Source organism: Perissodus microlepis, chromosome 10, assembly GCF_051167445.1.
Source record: "Perissodus microlepis isolate ML-2025 ecotype Zambia chromosome 10, ASM5116744v1, whole genome shotgun sequence".
NCBI classification, from domain to species: domain Eukaryota; kingdom Metazoa; phylum Chordata; class Actinopteri; order Cichliformes; family Cichlidae; genus Perissodus; species Perissodus microlepis.
In genome coordinates this window covers 14,029,202-14,051,812 of record NC_140470.1, presented here as the reverse complement: position 1 = coordinate 14,051,812, position 22,611 = coordinate 14,029,202, and the positions used below count along the sequence as shown (strand labels likewise).

The 22,611-nt window shown below is 40.3% G+C and overlaps 2 protein-coding genes, 1 long non-coding RNA gene and 1 pseudogene across 8 annotated transcripts; 2 read left to right on the top strand and 2 right to left on the bottom strand.

The window, feature by feature from the left end:
* Positions 1 to 1,073: 1,073 nt before the first annotated feature.
* LOC146379019 (uncharacterized) lies at positions 1,074 to 6,064 on the bottom strand. 3 transcript variants are annotated; one of them, XM_084942258.1, is made up of 14 exons: positions 5,963 to 6,064; positions 5,463 to 5,541; positions 5,121 to 5,236; positions 4,955 to 5,023; positions 4,064 to 4,792; positions 3,788 to 3,966; positions 3,288 to 3,692; positions 3,075 to 3,192; positions 2,909 to 3,000; positions 2,686 to 2,800; positions 2,217 to 2,318; positions 1,848 to 2,015; positions 1,567 to 1,722; positions 1,074 to 1,335 (listed from the first exon to the last, which is right to left on the bottom strand). In XM_084942258.1, exons 7-10 carry the CDS (start codon positions 3,552 to 3,554, stop codon positions 2,699 to 2,701), a joined length of 579 nt encoding a protein of 192 aa, XP_084798384.1. In that variant the 5' UTR covers positions 3,555 to 3,692; positions 3,788 to 3,966; positions 4,064 to 4,792; positions 4,955 to 5,023; positions 5,121 to 5,236; positions 5,463 to 5,541; positions 5,963 to 6,064; the 3' UTR covers positions 1,074 to 1,335; positions 1,567 to 1,722; positions 1,848 to 2,015; positions 2,217 to 2,318; positions 2,686 to 2,698. The 3 variants fall into 3 exon arrangements, with proteins under 3 accessions (XP_084798384.1, XP_084798385.1, XP_084798386.1); XM_084942259.1 differs by lacking the exon at positions 5,963 to 6,064 and adding an exon at positions 5,709 to 5,785; XM_084942260.1 differs by lacking the exons at positions 4,064 to 4,792; positions 4,955 to 5,023; positions 5,121 to 5,236; positions 5,463 to 5,541; positions 5,963 to 6,064 and having other exon boundaries at positions 3,788 to 4,057.
* Positions 6,065 to 11,394: 5,330 nt separating this feature from the next.
* LOC146379017 (uncharacterized) lies at positions 11,395 to 18,215 on the top strand. Its single transcript, XR_014801548.1, has 3 exons — positions 11,395 to 11,579; positions 17,748 to 17,812; positions 17,948 to 18,215. It is a non-coding gene; the product is annotated as an uncharacterized LOC146379017 (long non-coding RNA).
* Positions 13,637 to 17,393, bottom strand: LOC146379018 (lipocalin-like). Of its 3 annotated transcripts, XM_084942419.1 has the most exons (6): positions 14,900 to 17,393; positions 14,442 to 14,581; positions 14,277 to 14,353; positions 14,062 to 14,175; positions 13,876 to 13,977; positions 13,637 to 13,776 (listed from the first exon to the last, which is right to left on the bottom strand). In XM_084942419.1, exons 1-6 carry the CDS (start codon positions 15,125 to 15,127, stop codon positions 13,757 to 13,759), a joined length of 681 nt encoding a protein of 226 aa, XP_084798545.1. In that variant the 5' UTR covers positions 15,128 to 17,393; the 3' UTR covers positions 13,637 to 13,756. The 3 variants fall into 3 exon arrangements, with proteins under 3 accessions (XP_084798545.1, XP_084798543.1, XP_084798544.1); XM_084942417.1 differs by having other exon boundaries at positions 13,637 to 13,977; XM_084942418.1 differs by having other exon boundaries at positions 14,442 to 15,011.
* A 1,388-nt stretch (positions 18,216 to 19,603) lies between the features above and the next one.
* On the top strand, positions 19,604 to 22,611 carry LOC146379016 (uncharacterized; annotated as a pseudogene). The gene is made up of 4 exons (XR_014801547.1): positions 19,604 to 20,810; positions 20,893 to 21,052; positions 21,235 to 21,330; positions 21,619 to 22,611. The product of XR_014801547.1 is annotated as an uncharacterized LOC146379016 (transcript).

The following is a 22,611-nucleotide window of genomic DNA, read 5'->3' as shown; positions in this document are numbered from 1 at the left end:
TCCCGATGAAGTGGCAGATGCTCTCCTGATGGATGTCCTCCCAGACTCCAGGACTAAAGCATCTGCCCACTCCTGGACATTTTGTGGTGCAGTTGGTGGATGGAGCGAGACATGATGTCCCAGATGTCCTCAATTGGATTCAGGTCTAGGATTGTCGTGCATTAGGAGGAACCCGGGGCCAACCGCACCAGCATATGGTCTCACAAGGGGTCTGAGGATCTCATCTCAGTACCTAATGGCAGTCAGGCTACCTCTGCCGAACACATGGAGGGCTGTGCAGCTCCCCAAAGAAATGCCACCCCACACCAAAACTGACCCACTGCCAAACTCATGCTGGAGGATGTTGCAGGCAGCAGAAGGTTCTCCACGGCGTCTCCAGACTCTGTCACAAGTGCTCAGTGTGAACCTGCCTTCATCTGTGAGGAGCAAAGTTGCCAATCTTTGTGTTCTCTGGCAAATGCCAAACATCCGGCATGGTGTTGGGCTGTAAGCACAACCCCCACCTGTGGACGTCGGGCCCTCATAACACCCTCATGGAGTCCGTTTCTGACCGTTTGAGCAGACGTGCACATTTGTGGCCTGCTGGAGGTCATTTTGCACAGCTCTGGCCTTTCTTTCCTACCCCACAGTACCTTCCCTTACCATTCGTTTCCTACTCTTTTACTTCTTCTTTGATGACGGTTGCCTTTCTAGATAAGCAATTTCATTTGCTCTGGGGCGAGTCACTGGCTCGGGTGCATTCTGGGACTGTCAGTTCACCAGTGTGCTGGCATGCTTCTTAAAAAACACACCACTACAGCAAACATCTCAATTGTACTTGTTGATTTCTTCGACAAAACACTGAACAAAAAATTTACTTGTGAGTGTGCTGCCTGGTGCTTTTAAATTTTGTGATAATTTGAGCAGCCCAGAAAGCATCCCATAAATTAAATTATGTTATCGTATCTGAACATGTACACTAGTCATTAAATTAGATGGGAAAGAATGATTCAGGGTAAACAACTGCACCAAGGAAATTCCATTTTTCTTCTCAAAATGTAAAATGTCTGTTGAAAAATCACATTAAACAGAGATGTGATTAACTTTTTATTTTACCAAACATAACATCAATGATGACACAATCAGTCTTCATCAGAAGTGCTCAAATCACTCTCAGTGGCATCGTCTGGAATGTCCTCCTCCTCCTCCGAGTCCATTTCCAGGAGTGGTTGGTGGCTGAGGATTCTCTTGTACACGTCCTTTACTTTGAGCATTTCAGCTTTCAGTTCACTTTTTTTTTTAAAACCAGGCTACAGAGTCCCTTCTGTGCATCCTCCGACATGCCAACAAAGGAGGCTGTAAAAAGAACAAAACAAATAAATATAAGTAAAAAAAAAAAACAAACAAAAAAAACCTCACCTCATAAACACAAGGAATTAGGATCCTGTAATTAAACATTTTTTTTAAAGGGAGAAGGCAGTGTTAGCTAGCAATCTAGATATAGGTAAAAGATCCAGTAAGACTTTAGCATCTGCTCTTATTTTCAATCGATTCATCAAAAAATTAATAAATAAAAGATGTGCTTACAGTCTGAGGAGATTGTCCCCAACACCACAGATCACATTCGCAACACTGTCCAGTGATGCTGCATCTCCCTGCAAAGGATCATCTCCTCCTCTCTCAGGCGCCTCACAGCCATCACCTTCTCAAAGACCTTTCTCTTTGTCCGGAGGTCAGCAGCAGCTACAGTTTAACAACATCAGATGGGAAAACATAGTAGCATATTATGATTCAAGAACAAAACATTCAACTACTGCTCAGATACTGGGAGTTTGTTTAAAAAGGATATTTAGAAATCAAGAGCTTACGTTCACTTGTGCTCTGCCAGGGCCAAATGTCGGTCAGCATGAGGGCATCACTGGATACGATTTGCTTTGTTGGTTCAGCGAGCTTGTTGTAGTCGTCAACAGCAGCCGCCAAGCGTTTCTTCTCAACTAAGATGACCTTGCGAATTCTGTGTCGCCTCTTGTTGCCATCTGTAAATAATCATAAAAAATTCACACCTTCACATAATGTATATAGTTACATTTTAATCTACACTCATCAATTTGTTTGCTAGAACAAATCACATCCAGCTTAAACAAACCTGGATCTGATTTTATTCTGTTTACAAAGTAGCTGTACAAGCTGTACAAACTAAGTATCAAACGGTCCATTTCAAAGAAACTGGGACGTACCATTTTGTCTGTAAAGACTTTGTGTTCGCACTCTGATGACGACGACAAGCTCCTCTATTCGTGCCTGCAACGCTCCAAGGCTGCCATCAGTTTGATCACTTTCTAAGTGAGAGGAATATTAATCAGAATACAGGATGAGTAACAGTCACCAAACTACAGTGGACTCTGTAATCACTGACTTGATGACATTCATTATAAGACATCTGGAGCCTTCATGTGCTGCATTATCATGAGATAACAAGTATGTTGGTGTTCAGGTTTATAAAACCAACTAGTACGACATCATTTCAACCCAGGTTCTATCCAATTTGATGAAACGCAACAACTCTGCCATAAATTCTGCTTTTACAAGGCTTCTTTTTCATTGTTTGTTGACACTGTCAGAAAGATCTTAATTCTACCTTAAGTTCTTTAATGAGGCCATGGTGGGTCCTATTGTTATACACGAGTGCATTATATTGAGACTCACCTTCAGCCCATTTCTACACATCGGCCACCCATTGCTGCAGTGTGTCGTCATCCACACCCAGCTCATTTTTGGTCGCATTCAGGCTCTCCACTTGTTCTCTAAGGATCCTTATGATCTAAGAATACATTAATAAATGTCATTCATATTGACATTAAAAGAGTACTGGTGTTTTCCCCCATTACCACACACATTAAAATGGTTTTTGAAAAAATAAATAAATCACCTTTAGATATCTCTGGCTCAAAGTGCGGCCCAGTTGTTCCACTTTCCTTTTGTTCCAGCCCAAAGCCAGGAGGGTCAGCATGTCTGTTCGCCCTGCATTTCAGTTAGTATACAAATAAGAATTAATGAGCAGGAGACTGAGTGGAATCTCAGACACGGACACATACCTGCTTTAGACATGTACTTCGTTGTGATGGCCGCCCTAGACAGGAAACTGTTTACTTGTTCCACCTCTTCTCCAACTGTTGAACCGGCCCCATCCTGAAACGCACCTCCCCATTTGATCTATAGAAAGGAGGTCACAATACATGACTGCTGAATTCATTCAACCTTATAACAAAATGTCTCAAACTAATCCAAAACTACAAGCTGCAGTATACCTCGCATTTCCAAGTGTGAGCCTTTGCATGCATGACGGAGAGAAAAGGAAGCATTGACAAGAGGTTCCTCAGCTCAGGGCACTGCTGAGCCACCTTGGTTAAATAGGGGAAATATTTACAGGCCACATCGGAGCAAAGGAACGTAATATGTCCCAGGACGTTAGCTGCCAACTCCCTCTGGAGAAAAAGGGGGTAAGCAAAGATCTCCCCTCGAAACATGTTCAATGCAGCTAAGAGGACTCCGTGGCGACAAACAGCTATTTCCATGCCCTCTTCATCCAACTTCCCAGTGGACTTTTTGGACGACTCCTTTGCTGCAGTCCAAGATGAAGATCCGCACAACCCTTTCCCTGGGACCTATACACTCCCCTTGCACTTCAGAGCAAGTTCCCCTGCTCTGAAGTGCTGAACGAACACAGTGACAGTTGTTTGAAAAGAAACATTAAAATACATTTTTCTACAAATCCATATTTGACTTATGTACACAATGCATAACGTACCTTGCATTAGACTGAAAGTGATAAAGCTTGCGGTTTCCATCAACTGAGACGGCAAGCATGTCTGGAGTGCAGGCAGGGCAGCTAAAGCATGGCTCCTTGCACATCCTGTCCACCTCAAACTTTACAGCACTCCACTCCAAGAAACTTTTACTGAAGGCATCAGCTGATATTCGGCCAGTCTTTTACATAGAGGACATACAACAGAATATTCAAGGACAGTCATCATAAACATTGATTTGCACAATTTCCTTAAACTTGGCAAATTTAGAAACTCACCCTTCCAAAATGGGCTGTTCGTTCATCCAGCACTTTGACAAATGCCTTAAGTGACATCCCTGGTGCAGCCTTCTTAATGTCACAGAAAGACTGAAAGACATCCATTGAAAACAGGGTGCAGAAATTTAAGGTGCCAGGCCAATATCCACTACCCAGGATGTCCTTAACTGAGGGGGACCACATTAGGCCACAGCTGGTGCAGCTCACCACTGGCAGTGCAAGGTTATAACGGCCTTTAGAAAGGATAAGGATAAATTCAGTCATGGCTCAAAGCATTCATTTTTTTCATGTTGTTTTCAAATCGGTCTGGTAAATCCAAATGACCTTTGACAGGTGCCCACATATACTGCGGGCCGAGGGTAATTCAAACCAAGATAGCAATGCACAAAAACCCTCCTGTTACTGCCTCTCTGCTGTGCAGGACAAAGCGTGTGTGAACTGCAATATCACAGTCAGCACAAAGGAATGGAAGAGGCAGGCAGTCCAGACACCTCACAACTACTTGTTTGCCACACTGACACACACGGTGTGACTGTGGATCCAGAGTAGCTAACATATTGTCTATAAGACAAGGCCTGGCCTCTTTCCACTTTTGCGAGGACACCATATTTCTGATCGCCCAGTGAGTAGCAGCTGATTCAGATGACGTCTCACAAGCCATGGCTGCGTCCTCTTCTCCATCCTCCAACATCTGAAGGAGCTCCTGACGAAGCACCTCAGTTCCATACACTAACAGAAAAAAAATAAAGAAAGGAAGAAACTCTTCCACAAAGTGAAAAACACTCTAGGCAGTATGTTTCTTAGGACTGCACAAAAGCCCTGCATAACTCAACTATAACAACAAATATAAAAGTAAACAGAAATCACAATATATACAAGAAGGTAAAGTACCTTTTGTTGGGTTGACACTGGCAACATAACTAGGTTCTTCACGTGGACATTGATGCTGATCTCTGGACACTGGGGGGAAAAAAAGAGATTGAAGAATATTTACTTACTGAAATTCTTTGGTGAAAACAAGTTGTGAGATAAAATCAATGGTTGTGTGAACACTGACCACGTGGCATGCAACTAGTACTTCAACTGGTTGATGGTCTCAGGAATAAAATCTCCCTGTCTGTCACGTGTTTTCCAGCGCACTGGTCTTGGCTGAGGTTCACTCTGTGCATCATTCTACGCAATTAACAAGGAAAAAAGGGAACACCTAAAATACAGTCCATGATTAAAGCAAAGATTATCAAACATCTTAAGTTAACCAACTTAATTTGACATAAACTTATATATACACACATATATAAAAATTTATTAAAAAAAATTCAAATAATATAACGTTTACTCCGTACAAAATATTAGACAAGCGTGTTCCCTCTTTAACAACTGTTTCCACTAAAAATGTTACCTGCATATCTTGAAGGAGTTCGTCAGCAGCCTGAAGCTCTTCCTCCAGCTCGGGATCCTCTGAATCACTCATTTTCAAGCTAAAGAGGAAAGAGATTTTTGCAGAACTCCGTGACATAAACACATAACTAACGCAATTCAAATGATTTTCAGTCTTGGCGCTCCGGTTAACGTTAGCAATTAACGTTAGCATCATCAGTTTATAAAGAGCTAGCAGAACTCTTAGCGCAAAAACTGCTTTACGCACCATGTGAGGGTATTTTGCAACACACAAGTCCTTTAACGTTTGTAATAGATTTAATCCATCATCGTTGGATTAAATGGCTAATGCTGCAGTAGCCATGTGTAGTAGCAAGCATGCTGACAGTAGCTGTAGCCATTTTTAAATGCATTAAACCGTTTCCGAGATCAGTCACCTCTGTTTGTTTGAAGCTTTTATGAAAAACAAACTTTGAAACACACATCAAGGTATTACTTTAAATATATGTATTTTTTACATACCTGCATTAGAATCAATCAGTTCCGCCTCATTTTCTTATTCTTATAAATGGGTCTCTCCGTTCTCCCATCATCCTTTGCTTACACAGGTTGCGTCTGATTGGTTGGAGCCGAGCACGTCCAAAACTAACAGGAGTGGTGAATGACTCTATAAATGTGTTTTACGTGTGAAATGAAAATAATAAACCTAACAAAGGATTATGTACGTTAAATCTGAGCACTTTCAGCTCGTGAATCACTTTGGAAAACACTGTGTGATGGCCACAACATGAAGCGATTTTATTGTTGAATTATCAGTGATACTTTCATGTGTTTTTGTTGAGAAATGTTAACGATGTCATTAAAAGAAAGCATTAAATTAGGGAGAAAAACCGTTCGCGGAGAGGGTCCCCGGTTCTCCAGTTAGATTGAGATTCACAGCGTCATGTTTCGCTGTGACGGAGTTATTATTGGAGTAAATGGACGGCTGGAGCCTCTGCTCGAAGCGTCTCTGATCGCCGCAAGCGGGTTCATATTGGAATGAATTGACAACCCACAGCGTCGCATAAAAACGTGGAAGGGTACCTTTAGCGTCAGCATGAGAAGTTAAGGGACGTGACAAATCGTCAGTATTTTACGTGTCGGGGGTGAGAACGGGTTGTCTTAGCAGTAGGATTTACATGAAAAGAGAAACAAATTAAGTTTGAGTGAAAATGTACATTTTTTGCACTCTCTGGTCGACTGACTCAGTGAATCAAATGACTCAACAAACACGATTCACTTTGGTGAGTGACTCATTAAAACTCGATTCAGTAAAAAGAATTAAATTTACCATCACTAGCCCTTTGTTTGGCCTGCTAAAATGGCGCCCCGGCGGCCACGCCCCCTGCCGTGACATCATGTTCCAAAGCCCCATAGAATAGACAATAGAACCAAATTTAAAAAAAAAGAAAAAAAAAAGAATGTTGTTGTTACATTATGTTATGACATCATCATGATGTCATAACATGCCTTTGATCTGTGAATCCTTAAATCCGGGTAAGAAGCCCAAACTGTCATGCAGTTTACTTGTAACACTTGAGATTGCAGCATTCAAAGGTACGCCTGAGAAAAATTTTAAAATAGTTGAATCTTTAAGACAGTCACTTCATCAACACTCTGACATGTCTCAGAGTAAAGACAGCAAAAGCCAACAAGCTTACGCTGGCTTTACTACAATGGACGACCAAAATCCAGAGCCAAACTCTGATGAAAGACATTTCCAGCTTCCACTCAAGAGGAAGCGAGGCCCGAATTCTGTTGCACAGAATTGCAGAAGTGACGACAGCTGCTCTCCACCAAGGAAAAAAAGACGTATTTGTGAAGAAAAGAAAAGAAAATACAGTCAGATTTCCAAAGGCAGCAAAAACAACTCTGAGAGCTACTCTCCAGAGAGAAAGAGGATGAGAGTAGACACTGAGAAAAAAGAAACAGCAGTGACTCGGACCATCCAAAAAAGTTCTTCTTCAAGGACTATCCAACTCCAAGTTCAGAAAAAGAACAATATGAACTTGAGTAATACCAAAAACTCTCAAAACACACCAAAAGACAACAAGAGACCAGGACAAGCACCAGTGACACAGAACATCCAAAAAAGTTCTTTGTCAAGGTCTATCCAGGACCAAGTTGAGAAAATGGATGTTACGACCTCAAGTGATACCAAAACCTCTGATAACACTCCAAAATACAACAAGAGGCCAGGACAAGCACCAGTGACACAGAACATCCAAAAAAGTTCTTTGTCAAGGTCTATCCAGGACCAAGTTGAGAAAATGGATGTTACGACCTCGAGTGATACCAAAACCTCTGATAACACTCCAAAATACAACAAGAGGCCAGGACAAGCACCAGTGACACAGAACATCCAAAAAAGTTCTTTGTCAAGGTCTATCCAGGACCGAGTTGAGAAAATGGATGTTACGACCTCGAGTGATACCAAAACCTCTGATAACACTCCAAAATACAACAAGAGGCCAGGACAAGCACCAGTGACACAGAACATCCAAAAAAGTTCTTTGTCAAGGTCTATCCAGGACCGAGTTGAGAAAATGGATGTTACGACCTCGAGTGATACCAAAACCTCTGATAACACTCCAAAATACAACAAGAGGCCAGGACAAGCACCAGTGACACAGAACATCCAAAAAAGTTCTTTGTCAAGGTCTATCCAGGACCGAGTTGAGAAAATGGATGTTACGACCTCGAGTGATACCAAAACCTCTGATAACACTCCAAAATACAACAAGAGGCCAGGACAAGCACCAGTGACACAGAACATCCAAAAAAGTTCTTTGTCAAGGTCTATCCAGGACCAAGTTGAGAAAATGGATGTTACGACCTCGAGTGATACCAAAACCTTCGAAAACACTCCAAAATACAACAAGAGGCCAGGACAAGCACCAGTGACACAGAGCAGCCAAAAAAGTTGGACGCCAAGCACTATCCGACTCCTAGTTAAGAAAATGAACAATCTGACCTTGAGTGAAACCTCTGAAAACACACCAAACGCACCAAAAGACAACAAGAGGCCAGAACCAGCAGCCGGGACACAGAGCAGCCAAAAACGTTGTTCGCCAAGCACTATCCGACTCCTAGTTCAGAAAATGAACAATATGACCTTGAGTGAAACCTCTGAAAACACACCAAACACACCAAAAGACAACAAGAGGATAAAATAATAAGCAAGAAAAAGAGGAGGCCAGTACTACCAAACCAGAAAATCCAGAGGCCCGAGATGACAACATGCAGAGAGAAAAGCCAAAAAAGAAAAAGAAGCGCATCTGGTTTCTGAGACTGTTCACTTAAGCCACTTCAACTCTGTCTCCTATAAAATCAAAGTTATATACAACTAAATATTAACAGTTACTTCAACTCCCTAAACATAAATTTTAAAGCATATTTGCTTTAATATTTAGTTGTGTATACATTTGTCATCGGCTCCACCCCTCCCAACCGGTCGCGGCAGATGGCCGCCCCTCCCTGAGCCTGGTTCTGCCGGAGGTTTCTACCTTTTTAAAGGTAGTTTTTCCTCCCCACTGTCGCCAAGTGCTTGCTCATAGGGGATTGTTGGGTTTTTTCTTTAATTCAGTTCAGTTCAATTCATTTGTATGTAAATACTGTTGAATTGAATTGAACTGAATTAAAGAAGATTTATAGGAGACAAAGTAAGTCACAGAGTGAACCAGGGTATTATAACATCTTACCCATGAAAATAAAAAATTGCATTAACCAAAACATCTGTTGTCTGAACCTGTAATTTTGTCTCATTTAAAACATGTAAAAATGTCAAATTAGAACAATCTAACAGCAGAAATAAAAATGTTTACATGCTGCTTGAAAACATTGTTCTGTGAATGATATCTACTGTATCTGTGCTGTTGATGCCTTTTGAAAGCATTCCTAATAGCATCCATCAAGTAATATGCCTTGCTCAATGGTTCATGGAAGTATTAACAGTTTTGGTAACTGACTTTGTAAATTGAAATTCTACAGCCTTACACTAGTAAACGCTTGTGCTACACACGGAAGACAGGTATAGTCAGCTCAGTATCCAGTGGGAAGTTTTCTCTTTGGCATCCACAGATGCAACAGCTCATAACTAAATGGTGCAAACAGAGGTGAATCCACCTAAGCAGCACTTGTACGATTGCCCCCCGGCCCCAACTCCCGGTAAACTGAAGACAGATTCAACCATCTGTGTGTTGAAAAATATTAATGAGTCCACACCGCATTTTCTTCTTAGTAATAGCCATGTAACAATAGAAATATAGAAACAGTAATTAATCAGATTACTAGTTACTGAAAAAAGTAACGGCCGTTATTCCCATCACTGATAATGACACGATTATTTGCATTTCCACTACTTATAAACTAGTGTCAGTATTTAATGATCAATATCCACAAATAAGAATTGGAAATAAATGGCACTGGATAAGCACAAATCTGACTGAGAACTTAAACTTCACCTTAATTTTTCTGTCTGTCCTGCTCACATCTCCAATGTTTGTACACGTTGTCATTAGCGTGTCTTCACTCAGCCACTCCACATCGGCCACACCGCTTTACTAACTAAAACACTGGTGTCGGCACATAAGGACGCCGTCATAACCCGTCAACGACACTGATTAGCGTTTATATGAATGTGAGTGGCATCGTTGGCTGGAGCAGCCAGTTACCGGTCACTCACTGACTCACACTCCAAAACAGCACAGAATCAATTGTTATGTATTTATTTTAATTCCAGGTTTGATTTTTTCTGTTTTGTTTTGGGGGGTTTTGTGCGCAGTGCAGATTTTGTGTGCGCGGAGACCGTGTCAGCAGTGCGCAGTTTAGAGGGAAAAGTGCAGACAGATGCTTTATCCTTAACACTTTTTATTAGCCAGCTGTAATAAAGATCCGGTACATGGTAGGTGGCTATAATTGCAGGCAGATAGAAGCAAAGTGATGAATATTGTTTTGGGACATTTAATTAATTAATTCTAAATGTTTGAAAGACCACAGATAATGAATTAAAAGGAAAACTGTTGCAGGTTATGGATGCGAGTGGAAGTGGTCCTCTGTGACATGACCACTGGGACAGAAGACTGGGCAGCTGAGCACTCCTCTGAAGCAGTACAAAGTACAGAACTAACTGAACCTCCATCCGCTATATAAATGTGATATTAAAATAATATTAATACAAGAAATACAAACTTCTAATTCTAATGATTTCACAAAGCTCAAATAGCTCCATGTGCTTGCTGATTATATTGTAGATGGATGACTTTCCTTACACACTTGGAAAAATGAGACATTAAATTTAAATGAGATGTCTGTTCCCCCTGATGTAACCCAGCTCTGAAATAATTTGTCAAACAAAACAACAACAAAAAAAACGCGTTAGCTTGTGTAAATCTGAACACATCTTCTTCAGGAGTGCAGTGCAGTGTACAACAACAACAACAAATCATCAATCTGTCGATCCACTCGACATCTATCAATTAAAAAAAAAAATAAAGTAAGCTTTAAATTTCCAGTTGAACAGATCCCACCGGGCAGTCCTTTTCTTTTAAAAATAGTCCCTCCTCTTCCTCTCCTGTCCTGTGTTTCCTACATCCTTCTCCATCTCTGAGTGATGTTATCTCATAGTCTTTTCTCTCCCTCGGTAATACTACAAATGTACATTTAGCTAGCTGGCACACTGTGTGACTGTAACTGCACAGAAGCAGTCTGTTTGCTGATATTTGTTGGACTGTTTAGAAGGTTACATGTGTATTACTGTTAAAGTATACAATCAAGAGAGAGTTTCACTTGTTTGTTTTTGGAACTTTGTTTAAAGTTGTAACTTTCACTGGTGTGATATCTCACCACTAGATGTCAGTAGAGTACAGACTGCAGTCAGCTGAGTTCTGTTGTTTTACCCCCTCTAGAGTGCATAATCCTAGCAATGGTGGCTGCAGGAGGACGAAAAACTGTGACTGGTTGATCCATATGGAGTGCAGGCTGTCAGTCTGCTCTTTACCTGAGCTCTGAATAGAGCTTTGTTAGTTACTGAAGGCCATTTCTGTCGAATGACAGCGATGCTGAGCTGAGTTGCTGAGTTTGTCCTGAACTTCTTTTGTTGGTAAGTGCTGCTGTTTTTGTCACTGTAAGCCTCTGTTAGCTGGTGTTAGTAAAACTTTCATTGTTGGACGCTTAGAGAATAAATCCTCAAATGATGTGCGGGTATCACACTGTTTACCAGAGGGAAAGTGTGATTTTCTTAGGAGACTCAGTGATAATATTAGCTGGCAAAATGTTAGCTTATAACCAGCTGGTGTTGTTGTTATTAAGCCAGGTCGTTGTCAGCTGTCTGGAGGGTCACATGTCTAATCTTCTGACAATAAATAAGTGCGAAAATGTCTGGAATCGTTAATAAAGAAATTTGGGACAGTTGTTAAATTGTATAACTCTCTCAATGCTCTCTACCTGACCACCTAAAATTGAGCCTTCTGATAATATGATGTAACTGAGATTCATTATGGTCAGCAGAATTTCTTTTTATTGCTGAATGTTGGAGGCACTGCCTTTCAAAGCAGAGACGTCGCCCTGATAGGATGATCGCTCTGCTGCAAGGCTGACTCAGAGAGCAAGTTTAGAATAACCAGTTAACCTAACACATATGTCTGTGGATGTGGAAGGAAACCAGAGCACTGAGAGAAAACCTACATAAAGAAAAGGGAACAGATGGGCTGTGGATCTTTGTGCCCTTTACCACCATGCCAAGTACCAAATAATCATATAGCCCACTGTAGAGTAGCCAAATGTGGTAAAAGATATTAATTATTTTTCATGTATTAGTATTAGTAATGTTGAAAGACACATGTATATTTAACAGGCTGTATCACCTTTTTTTAAAAAAAAATAAAATTCAGATTTGTTTTGCAGCTCTATATAGATTCTTTTTGGCCACTAAAATGCTCAAAAATGATATTTTGGGAGCACAGGTTGCTCACCCCAGAAGTGGAATAGCTACTTCTGAGGAAAAACGTTCTGATTTGGCTTTCATGAAGACCAGAAAACAAAGAAACCCGAGTCTGACTACATGATTGTCCAACAATCATAATATTCTGGTTGTAAGGAAATGTACTCAAAGGAGAGTTCATGTATAAACCAAGAAGAATAGTGAAAAATATCTGATTTCAAATAGTGGGTTAATCAATGGAAGAAAAAAAATGTAAGAAATTTAAGCACAGAAACAACTTGTTAAAATTGAGTGTGTGTGTGTGTGTGTGTGTGTGTGTGTGTGTGTGTGTGTGTGTGTATAAGCAACTGTTGTGCTATGAGGTACTCTGACGTCACCACTCAGTAGCATATTGCCTTTAGTGTGTTGACTAAAACCACAATATGGGCAGATAAAACAAGGAGTCATTCTGACCTTCATCTACAGGTGGATGATCTAAGATCATTTAATCACATAAAATAAAACTCAGTGAATTGTAAACGGATGTAAATAAAAGCTTGAATATGCATTTAACTTATAATGTGACCACTGTTTGTTTTTAACAATCGAATGCTCTCTGCTCTCTCGTCTTCAGCTTGTTCAGAATGCTGTAGCCCGACTCTTGACAGGCACTCGTAAACGTGACCATATTTCCCCAGTCTTGGCTCGTTTACACTGGTTTCCAGTATGTTCTAGAATTGATTTTAAGATTTTATTGCTTGTTTGTAAGTCTCTAAATGGATTAGCTCCCTCGTAGCTCTCTGATCTTTTAACTAAAAACACTGCAAATAGAACTTTTCAGTCAGCTGTTACATTGCTTCTGATTGTTCCTAAAGCACAGAGGAGACCAAGCGTTTGCCTGACCCTTTGGAACAGTCTGCCTCTTCAAATTAGGACGTCTCCACCACTTTAAATCCCGTCTGAAAGCACATTTCTACTCCCTAGCTTTTAATTGTGACTGAGTTTTTGTTTTGTTCTCTTTAGGTGTGTTTGTTTTACTTTTTGCTTTGTATAGCACTTTGGTCAACCTCTGTTGTTTTTAAATGTGCTTATAAATAAACTGATTGATTGATTGATTGATTGATTGATTGATTGAATACTATAAAGTGTGTGAATGGGGGGAAAAATAAATTTTGGTTGTGTTGTTATGGGTGTCCTTCAGTTTATTTCATACAAAGGATGAATAATGAAGAAAAATATTCTCGATGTTTGCATTTTTATTGTTAAAAACATCTCAAGATGGTGCTCAGGCACATTTCCATAACAGATGGTGTAAGATCTTCATGCAGTACTGGTGAGACGATCGGTGGGACAGAAGGTTAGGCAAGTGGACACTCCTCTGTAGAAGGAAAAATGGAAAGTGTAAGGTGATCAGTGCACAACATCACTGTATTCCAAGCTGTTTTTATATAGAACTTCACCACCAATGTAAAAGTACCGCTTTTAGGAAGAAGGACAGTATTTTCAGGAAGGATGCCGGTCTGCAAGCAGAACTGCCTGAACTTCTCCTGCACCTCATCGCTGATGTCCAAACTACGTCCTGTGAAACCACGTGATGTAAATCTGCTGCAGTGGGTGTAACTTTGCTAAACGGTTTACTGAACACAGCTAAATGCAACTTTACCAAATAGTCTGTTAATGACAAAGGTTTCATTCCCTCTGGTGTTGAAGGAATAGGTCAGGGCGTACTCATCATACTTCACATCAACCATAAGCATGTCACTCACATACCCCCAGTCTGACAAAAAGGAAAAAAGCAGAAGAGAATATGTGAAAAAAATAATACTGGATGATGATGATGGAAAATTATTCGTTTCCTCTCTTTGTGGGCGTACTCACGCCGACTCTTGTATGTGAATTTTCCAGGCACCTCGGTCTTGTTGGCTAAATTCTCCATTTCCTGACATGTATCATTACTGTCGCAAAGACATCACATTAATCTCCAGTGTAAATATTTTAATGCTATTCAAATGATATTTGCTCTGTCTGTCCTCTCGCACTCACGTAAGACTGAAGAACGACAACTCAAGACCTCCATCTTCAGTTGGCGTAATGATGGCCGTGCCGATCTTCATATTGGCTTTGCGACTGACAAACCACTGGCCATTAGAGCAAATTCCAGTCCGGTACCACTTACCTGCCATCTGTGGACACACAAATGGAAAGCATTGAGAATTAGACAGAAGCACAAGAGCTGTTTGTTGTAACACAGAATATGTATTATCACACAAAATCCAGCGTGAAACATAACCACATAACATAAATGGTGAAGTCATTATAAAAGTAAATTGTGCAAAGGTTAGCCTCCCGTGTAGACTGCTAAACTGTCTTGGAGGGGGGGGGGGTCCCTGCTTATCCCTGTTAGATAACCTCCAGTACCCCCTTTCCATGGCCCTAAGATAGAGACATGGTTATGAAAATAGATGGGTGGTAAAATAAAAATGATTATCAATGATTCTTACCGCCTGTAAATCAAAGTCTGCCTGAGGTAGGATTTCAGAGGAAGAAATCCCAGAAGGGTGCGAAGTGAAGCCATAGCTGCTGATAAGTGGAGAAATGATGATGGAGGAGATCGCAAATGAAGATCTGGAAGTTGCTGCCTGGTGACTCTTTATATAGAAGAGTGAGATTATCTCCCCACCAACAGCTGCACTTATACAAACCCCAGGTTCTGTGACGGCTTTGAACATGTGACATTTTATGCAAACACTTGGTCAGTTTCATAACCACAAAGTTTATTCCTGCAGGGGCAGAATTGTATCCACTGTGTGAGAGGTGAATGTCAGACAGTTACCAAGAAAAACAGTAAAAAACACACAAACTAAAAAAAACATTACATAGGCTGCAGTGAATTCCTGTGGATGCAGGTTATTGAGCTTTGAGGTTCCCAGTCAAACTCAGCTTTGAAGCACATGTTAAAAGCACTTTTACTCTTGTATTTTTCATAAAAAGATACCATACCCAAAATATTAACTCTAGAAACAAAAACAAAAAAACCCAATCACAGGACATTTTGCAGAGTTCAAACCTGCAGCTGCAGCGCAAACAACAACAAACACTGTTTGTAAATGTGTCCTGGAGTTTATGCAGGTGCAGACAGTGCTACTGCTGTAAGTAAGCCTAACAGCTTCCAGATCATTTATTCTGGCTATATGACAAGAAAGTCATCACTGCTTCAAGCACTGTCTATATGATCTGGTCAGAGAGCAAGGACAGCAAGCAGTCCTCTGCCCTTGAAGAAAAGACATCTGCCCAAGATGAAGAAACTTCCTCTCCAGAAAATGAGGGGACAATCTCCAAAGAGGCTGACTGCATCACCACTGATAATGCGTACTAGCCAATTTCCTGAATCTTCTTCTTTGGGGGAGGATTGGGGTTGGGGGGCATGGAGGTGGAGGCCGAGCAGCTGATGGAAAAGAACATAGGAGCATTTTCTGAGACCAAGGAGCCGGTGACTGAGTGGATCCCTCATGAAAGGAAAACCATGTGGGTCCCACTACTGAAGAGAGACTGCTCTACAATCCAGTACCCACTGGTATCAAACCAGGGCTCACCCTGTATGTAGTTTCCTGCATTAGGAGCCTGAGATCTACTTTTGACTTTTTTATAACAAAGGAGATCATTTAGCTGCTGTGCACCCTTACAAACCTGCACGGGAGGCAAAGGTGTGAGGATTGGAGGATTATAGATGAAGTGGAGATGTGAGCCTAAACCAGAATAAAGCAATACATAGCATGTTGAATGACAACACTGGAAGTTCTCAGGAAGTAAAAAAGGCATGGGGTTCAGACTCCAACTGACGGAGGAGCTCCGAGTACAACGTCTTTCCTTTGGTCACCTTGGCAGAGGAACTCCTCAGATGAAAACTGGCACAGGGGAAACAACCCAGAGCTTCCTCCCCAGCTCCTCCAGTTGCAACAGAGGAAGATTTTTTTTTGTCTGTCTTTGGCTTCACCAAAACTACCACAGCAATATCCCACATGCCAAAGCAACGGAGGAATGTGCTTCTTTTGACAGCAACACACAAGGAACCAGCAGTCAGTGATGGAGAATAAAGGATGTGTGAAAGCAAGAACCAATCCTGGAATACAATAGGCACAAATACAAATTGGATAACTTAGAGAGGATGTTGGCACCTCGAGTTGTTGAAGGAAAACTAACTGATGGCTGCTGGCTCTTTTCTCCAATTTCCTGGATGTCTTGGGATATGATGCCTTTGTCCCGCTGGAAACAAGTTCACTGAAGTGGGGGAGTCCTCTACAACCTACAAATGAAGAGTGATCCTGGGAGAGCTGGGACACATGCTGGTGACCTCAACAACTGCAAGACACCCATGTCCCTTATTCTCAGCCACTTCTGCCATTGATCTCAAGATACAGTAGTCTGAACCAGAGTGTGACCCACACCCCACCAACAAAATGAGAAGAATGTGCAAAAGGCGCACCTCCAGGATTGGAACAGCAGCCCCTTGCATCAGGTGTAGAAAGTGTGCCTACAAAAACCACTCTAATGTGGTTAGTACGTCTTGCTGCTAATGAGGATGCACACAGAGGCACACACATACTGGAATATAAATTTTGATCATTTTATTGGTGATTTCAGGGGTTATATGGTCATTAAATTGCCTTTCTGGCCACTAACACACCATGTGTGATTTTCTTTTTGGCCATTCATTCACCCCCCCCCCCCCAGAAAGAAAAAACAAATAAATAAATAAAGTAAAAGAGTTTAGTGGACAAGTTCGCCTTCACAAATTTTAAATATGATGGTTAGTGGCATTTTAGTCGTGAAATAATTTACCTTTTCAAAGTTGCACTCCACCAAACCTAAACGTTTCTGACTCTGTACTTTCCAAGGGTTAGCCTATTGTGTACTTCACTTGTGTAAAATTGCTTTATTATTTTATAATGTATAGAGTAGTTGACCAACCTGAATTGAAAATGAACTGTAGTGCAAGAATAAATCTTACTGTTTTCAAAGCTTGTGTTATACAGGTTGACTGTTTTTAAGTGAAGTAAAAGTCTAAAAGTAAAAACTGTTCTGCTAGCTTTCTGTTCTCATGGCTTTTGTGTTGCCATGAGTTCAAAGAGATTCTTAATGTACTGCTCATCAGAAACAACATTTATTTTCTCTTGAAAGACTATGACACTTATTACGTTGAGCACTTGCGTTCATATGAAGTAGCAGAGAATCAACAGAGGGGTCTCCGTCACAGTGTAAAACCTCTGTGCCAACTGTCTGACCACATGCCACATTTTGCTTACAAGATAGCAAATGAACTCATTCTAACAACAAACCATTTCATTCCAGTGTCTGACTAAAGAAACAGAACTGAGACATCAGCTGATTCCACCAATTTGTGAACCAATGTAAAGGTAATTAATCTATTCAGTTTTTTTGTATTCACATAAATGTTTTTATACTTTTGCACAATTAATATTTTGTAAATAACTGTAAACACAAACATGCCTTAAAATGCCACTATAATATGTGAAACCTGTCTGTTACAGAAATAAAAAATTCAGATGGAGGCAACAGGAATATTGAAGCTAAGGGTCATCCTTGATAAGGATAACGCTGAAAAACTTATTTTGCCATCTCATCCAAACAGTGTGCAAGCCCTCATAAATGAGATCAAATCTAGGCTAAATTTTACTTTTGACTTTCGGCTTTTGATAATGCCAGATTTTGATAATGCCTTGTGTAATTTGGTTAAAATAGAAGACCTGCCAGCTATAGCGTCTGTTAAAGTTGTCAGGTTAGTTGAGCTGGACCGGATTTCAACGAGCACTGATGACACAATCCTTCAGACTGATAGCACTGATACCATAGATTCACCAGAGCGTATTAGTAGATGGCCAGAGGTTTTTGTTGTTCCGCCATTTTCTTATGAAGTGGAACATGTATTAAGAGAGGGTAATGCAGCATTTGATAAAGATGGGAAAGTAATTACACTGACACGAGATCAAAAACACAACATACTTGAGACAATGGGGAAAGAAATCTACATACTAAAAGCATACCCTAGTACAGGGGTCGGCAACCTGCGGCTCTGGAGCCACATGCGGCTCTTTTGTCCTTATACTGCGGCTCCGCGTGGTTTGGGAAAATAAATTAGAAATATTTAGCTGAAGTGTATTTTATTTGTGTTTAGTTCTTTTTTTTAACTTGTAGTTCTAAGTTGGAAGATTATTGTGATATTGAAATATAAAAATAAAATTATATCTTATTGTCAAAGGAGCTTGCAAAGAAAAGCGTCTGGACTTCTTTAAGTTACTTGAAGACGTTTCACCTCTCATCCGAGAAGCTTCTTCAGTTCTAAGGTCAAATGGTGGAGACGCCTTCCCAGACGCCTTGACGCCCACTCACATCCTGGGCCATCTGACCTCAGGAATTCGCATGATAAGGTGGGGCCAGGTTTCACAATGAACACACCCGAAACTCTGGCTGATTGGGACCCACACCCAGTTTCACACCTTGGCTCAGGCGATTAGAGGATCATCAGGGGGTCCTTTTGTCCCTCTGTGGGGGGATACTCCCACTAGGTTTATATCTGGGACTCTCCACCATTTGACCTTAGAACTGAAGAAGCTTCTCGGATGAGAGGTGAAACGTCTTCAAGTAACTTAAAGAAGTCCAGACGCTTTTCTTTGCAAGCTCCTTTGACTACGATGACCTGGATGACTGAGAACCTTCACAGACAAAATTATATCTTATTATTTTTTCATCGCTCAAAATAAGCGTCACACTTGCGGAAGCCGGTATACCCCCGAGACTTTCGACCCCAGGTAGGCCAGTTATGGATCTTCGGATCCACATTATGTCGGCAGCTGTTCTCCACCGTGAACTTTGTTAAAAACAAACACCGCTCACGCCTCACAGATGACAGCTTACAGTCCTGCGTAAAGATGAAAGCCCCGATTTGCAGACGCTGTGCGCAGAGGTTCAGGAGCATAAGTCTTATTGTAAACATATCAGGACAGACGCGACGATGTTTGCATGAACACGCTTTTCAGCATCTCTTTATTGACCACTTTTCACACACGGTTGCTGTACGCATACAGCCGGCTGTAGCTTTGCAGCTCATAGCCCGACAACACAACAGCAGAGAGAGCACAGACTTTAAGGCGGCGAGGCGTGATTGTGGGTGCCGCTCAGGTGCGTCCGACTCCCCTGCAGCGGCGCTGCAGACCACGCCCCGCCACACACATTAACCAGGTAAAATACATATTTAGGCAGAATTTTGCAAATATCTAATTTTTTTAGCAGCACAGTGTTTTTTTTCCCAATTACTTTTTAAAAGTCAGGTCAAGGCTCCAAAAGCCCAAAGGCGATATAAGGGTGGCGGCTCACAACAGTTTTTGTTTGCTACATGGATCATTTTAGTTCAGCTGGGTGTCTTTCCTTTTGTTATATTTCTTTAAGAGTTGTGTAAATTAAAAATGTGTTAATTAGATAAATAAAATGTAATTTTCTCCGTAGCACTTCATGGATTTCATAAGCAACACACCTTAGTTGCTCTGTGGATTCTTTTAAAAAGCAGTTAAAAACTTTTCTGTTCAAACAAGCCTTTTGTTGATCTACGTATTTTATATTCTTTACATTATTTACATTTGATATTTTACATTGTGTATAATGTCTATTGATTGTATTGTTTATTTTAATATTTGTCTACAGCGCTTTGTGACTGCCTGTCTGTGAAAAGCGCTTAATAAATAAACTTTACTTACTTACTTTAGTTGTTCACACAAAGCATAAAGGTAAAAAAAAAAACCAATATATACAGTGTTATCTTCATTTTAGATGTCAAAAAGTATTTGCGGCTCCCAGTGTTTTCTTTTGCGTGGAAACCGGGTCCAAGTGGCTCTTTGGGTGTAAAAGGTTGCAGACCCCTGCTCTAGTACAACACAAATTGGCAAGGCTGCAGAAGCTTTAGTTAGAAAACATCCCTGTCTGAAAGAGAGGAATTCTGACACTGGGTGGGAAGGGTGGAAGAATAGCCTGAGATATAAAATGGGAAACCAAAGAAAGAAGTTGGCTAAAGCTGGCATCATGGATGTTGCTGTGAATGCTGGAAAACGCAGCAGAACAAACCCAGATGGAGCTTCACCAAGGGCCAATATTAAAAGACCTAGGAGCGGTGAGGTCAACTTCCTTCCTTCTTATCCTTCTGGAGAAACAAGGGAGTCTCTGGAAACCAGAAGACTTGAGATGGTAGAGGAGTTCAAGAAGACCTCAGCAGAAAGAGACATCCCTCTCATTCATCAGCATATGATGCGCACTTTTGCACTCCGGCGTGAAGAGATTGTCACAACTTCTCCTCCTGTATCAGAGCTCAAGGACAGATGGCCAGCACTCTTTCATGAGACACAGGTAAGTACAACTACGTATATAACATTTGCTGCTCATATAGTATGCTGTGTTTTGCTTATAATATTTTTGGAATTCTCCTCAGCTCTACTTTGAATTTCATCGGATCACCAATCAGAATCTGCCACGTGTTTTATGCTGCACTGGATGATTATGCTCCTCAGCTGATTGGACTTTACAAAAAGAGGAAAACTGGACGGGTCGGTGAAAGGATGGAGCAGCTTTTGTTGGCATATGGAAGACAGGTATTTAAAAATACTAATTATTATTCTGCTTGCTTGGCAGTTGCCATTGTTATGTTTATATATATATATATATATATATATATATATATATATATATATATATATATATATATATATATATATATATATATATATATATATATATATATATTTATATACATTTATTTATTTATTTATTTTAGGACAAAAACGACATCTATGCAACTAGAACAGCAGCTCTGGCCGGCCTACCAATGTACCTCAAGGAGGATTCTTCAGAGATTTTCAAAACATGCAAGGTACTTGGGTATTACAATAATTTGCACATTGGAATTTAAAAAAGGTTGAAAGGAGTTTATAAGTCATCTGGACTTGGGTTGAAAGTTGAAGTTGAATGACTTATAAACTTCTTTCATCCTTGATTTGACTACCTGGATGAATGAAAAATGAACCTTCACTGTCAACTTAAAACATGTTATGATATATAGAATTTGGAAAAACTGAAGAAAGGTGCCTGACCATTTGTATTTATGCTTTTAACAGAGATATTACAGATGAATAATTGTGCACTCTGTATTATATCTTAGGATGAAATTGAGTTCTATGAAGCCACAATTGTTCTGGTTGCTGATGTCGATGAAGAGGAGGTGCCTGGAGGAGTTCCTTTCTCACCACGCCAAGTGTTCATAGTACTTGAAGATCAGGTTGTTATGACTCATCACTCATGGACTGATGCACTGGTGTGTTTGTTTGGGCTAATCTATGCTCTGCATCTGAGCTATCCTGAGAAGTGTACTGGCTTTTTTGAGTTCATTCAAGTAGTGTTACTGAAGCTAGACGATGAGAGAAAGCAACTAAAACCAAAATTGCAGACACTAAAAAATAGCTTGTGTAGATGATGTTTGTTTTTCACTGGTCAGTATATTCATGCTTTTTCAGTTATCTGTGAATGGCTTCAATAGTTTTATTTGTTCAGGGTAATTAGCTTTCTAAAAGGCATTGTGGAGAAAGCTAAGAATAAGGAGACAATCCATATTTGACGTTTTGTTTATGATTGAAAAAAATCTTCACATAGTGTGTAATCTTAAGCTTATTTCTAAGAATATATTTTAGTTACATGGAAATCTTTTGGGAGATAACTGATAATTAGTCAATATGTACAGTATACTTTCAAGCTTTATTTTTTAATTGTGTGATGAGTGCCAGTTCACTTGATTTGTGGTCTGGGCAAAACTGTTAAGAAGCCACAAATACCTTTGAGAATATTTTTTGTTAGTGACGCTGTTTTCTATAGTTGCATTGCTTTAGGGCATGTGATTTCATTGTTATACTAAATGTTACTTAAAATTGTGATTGTTATGGCTCTAATTGCCTCTAGACTATTGTTTTTTATGATGTACACCTATGTATCAGGTCTACATTACTAAATTTGTGTTTTGTACATTTAATAAATTTTCAAAATGCTACAAAAAAACATTCGAAATTCCCTAAAAGCGCAAGTTTTAAAATGCCTAATTATTTGTTATTTGATAATGGCTTTAGCAGTCATAGTTTATGACTGAAAGTATGGTTGTATTCAT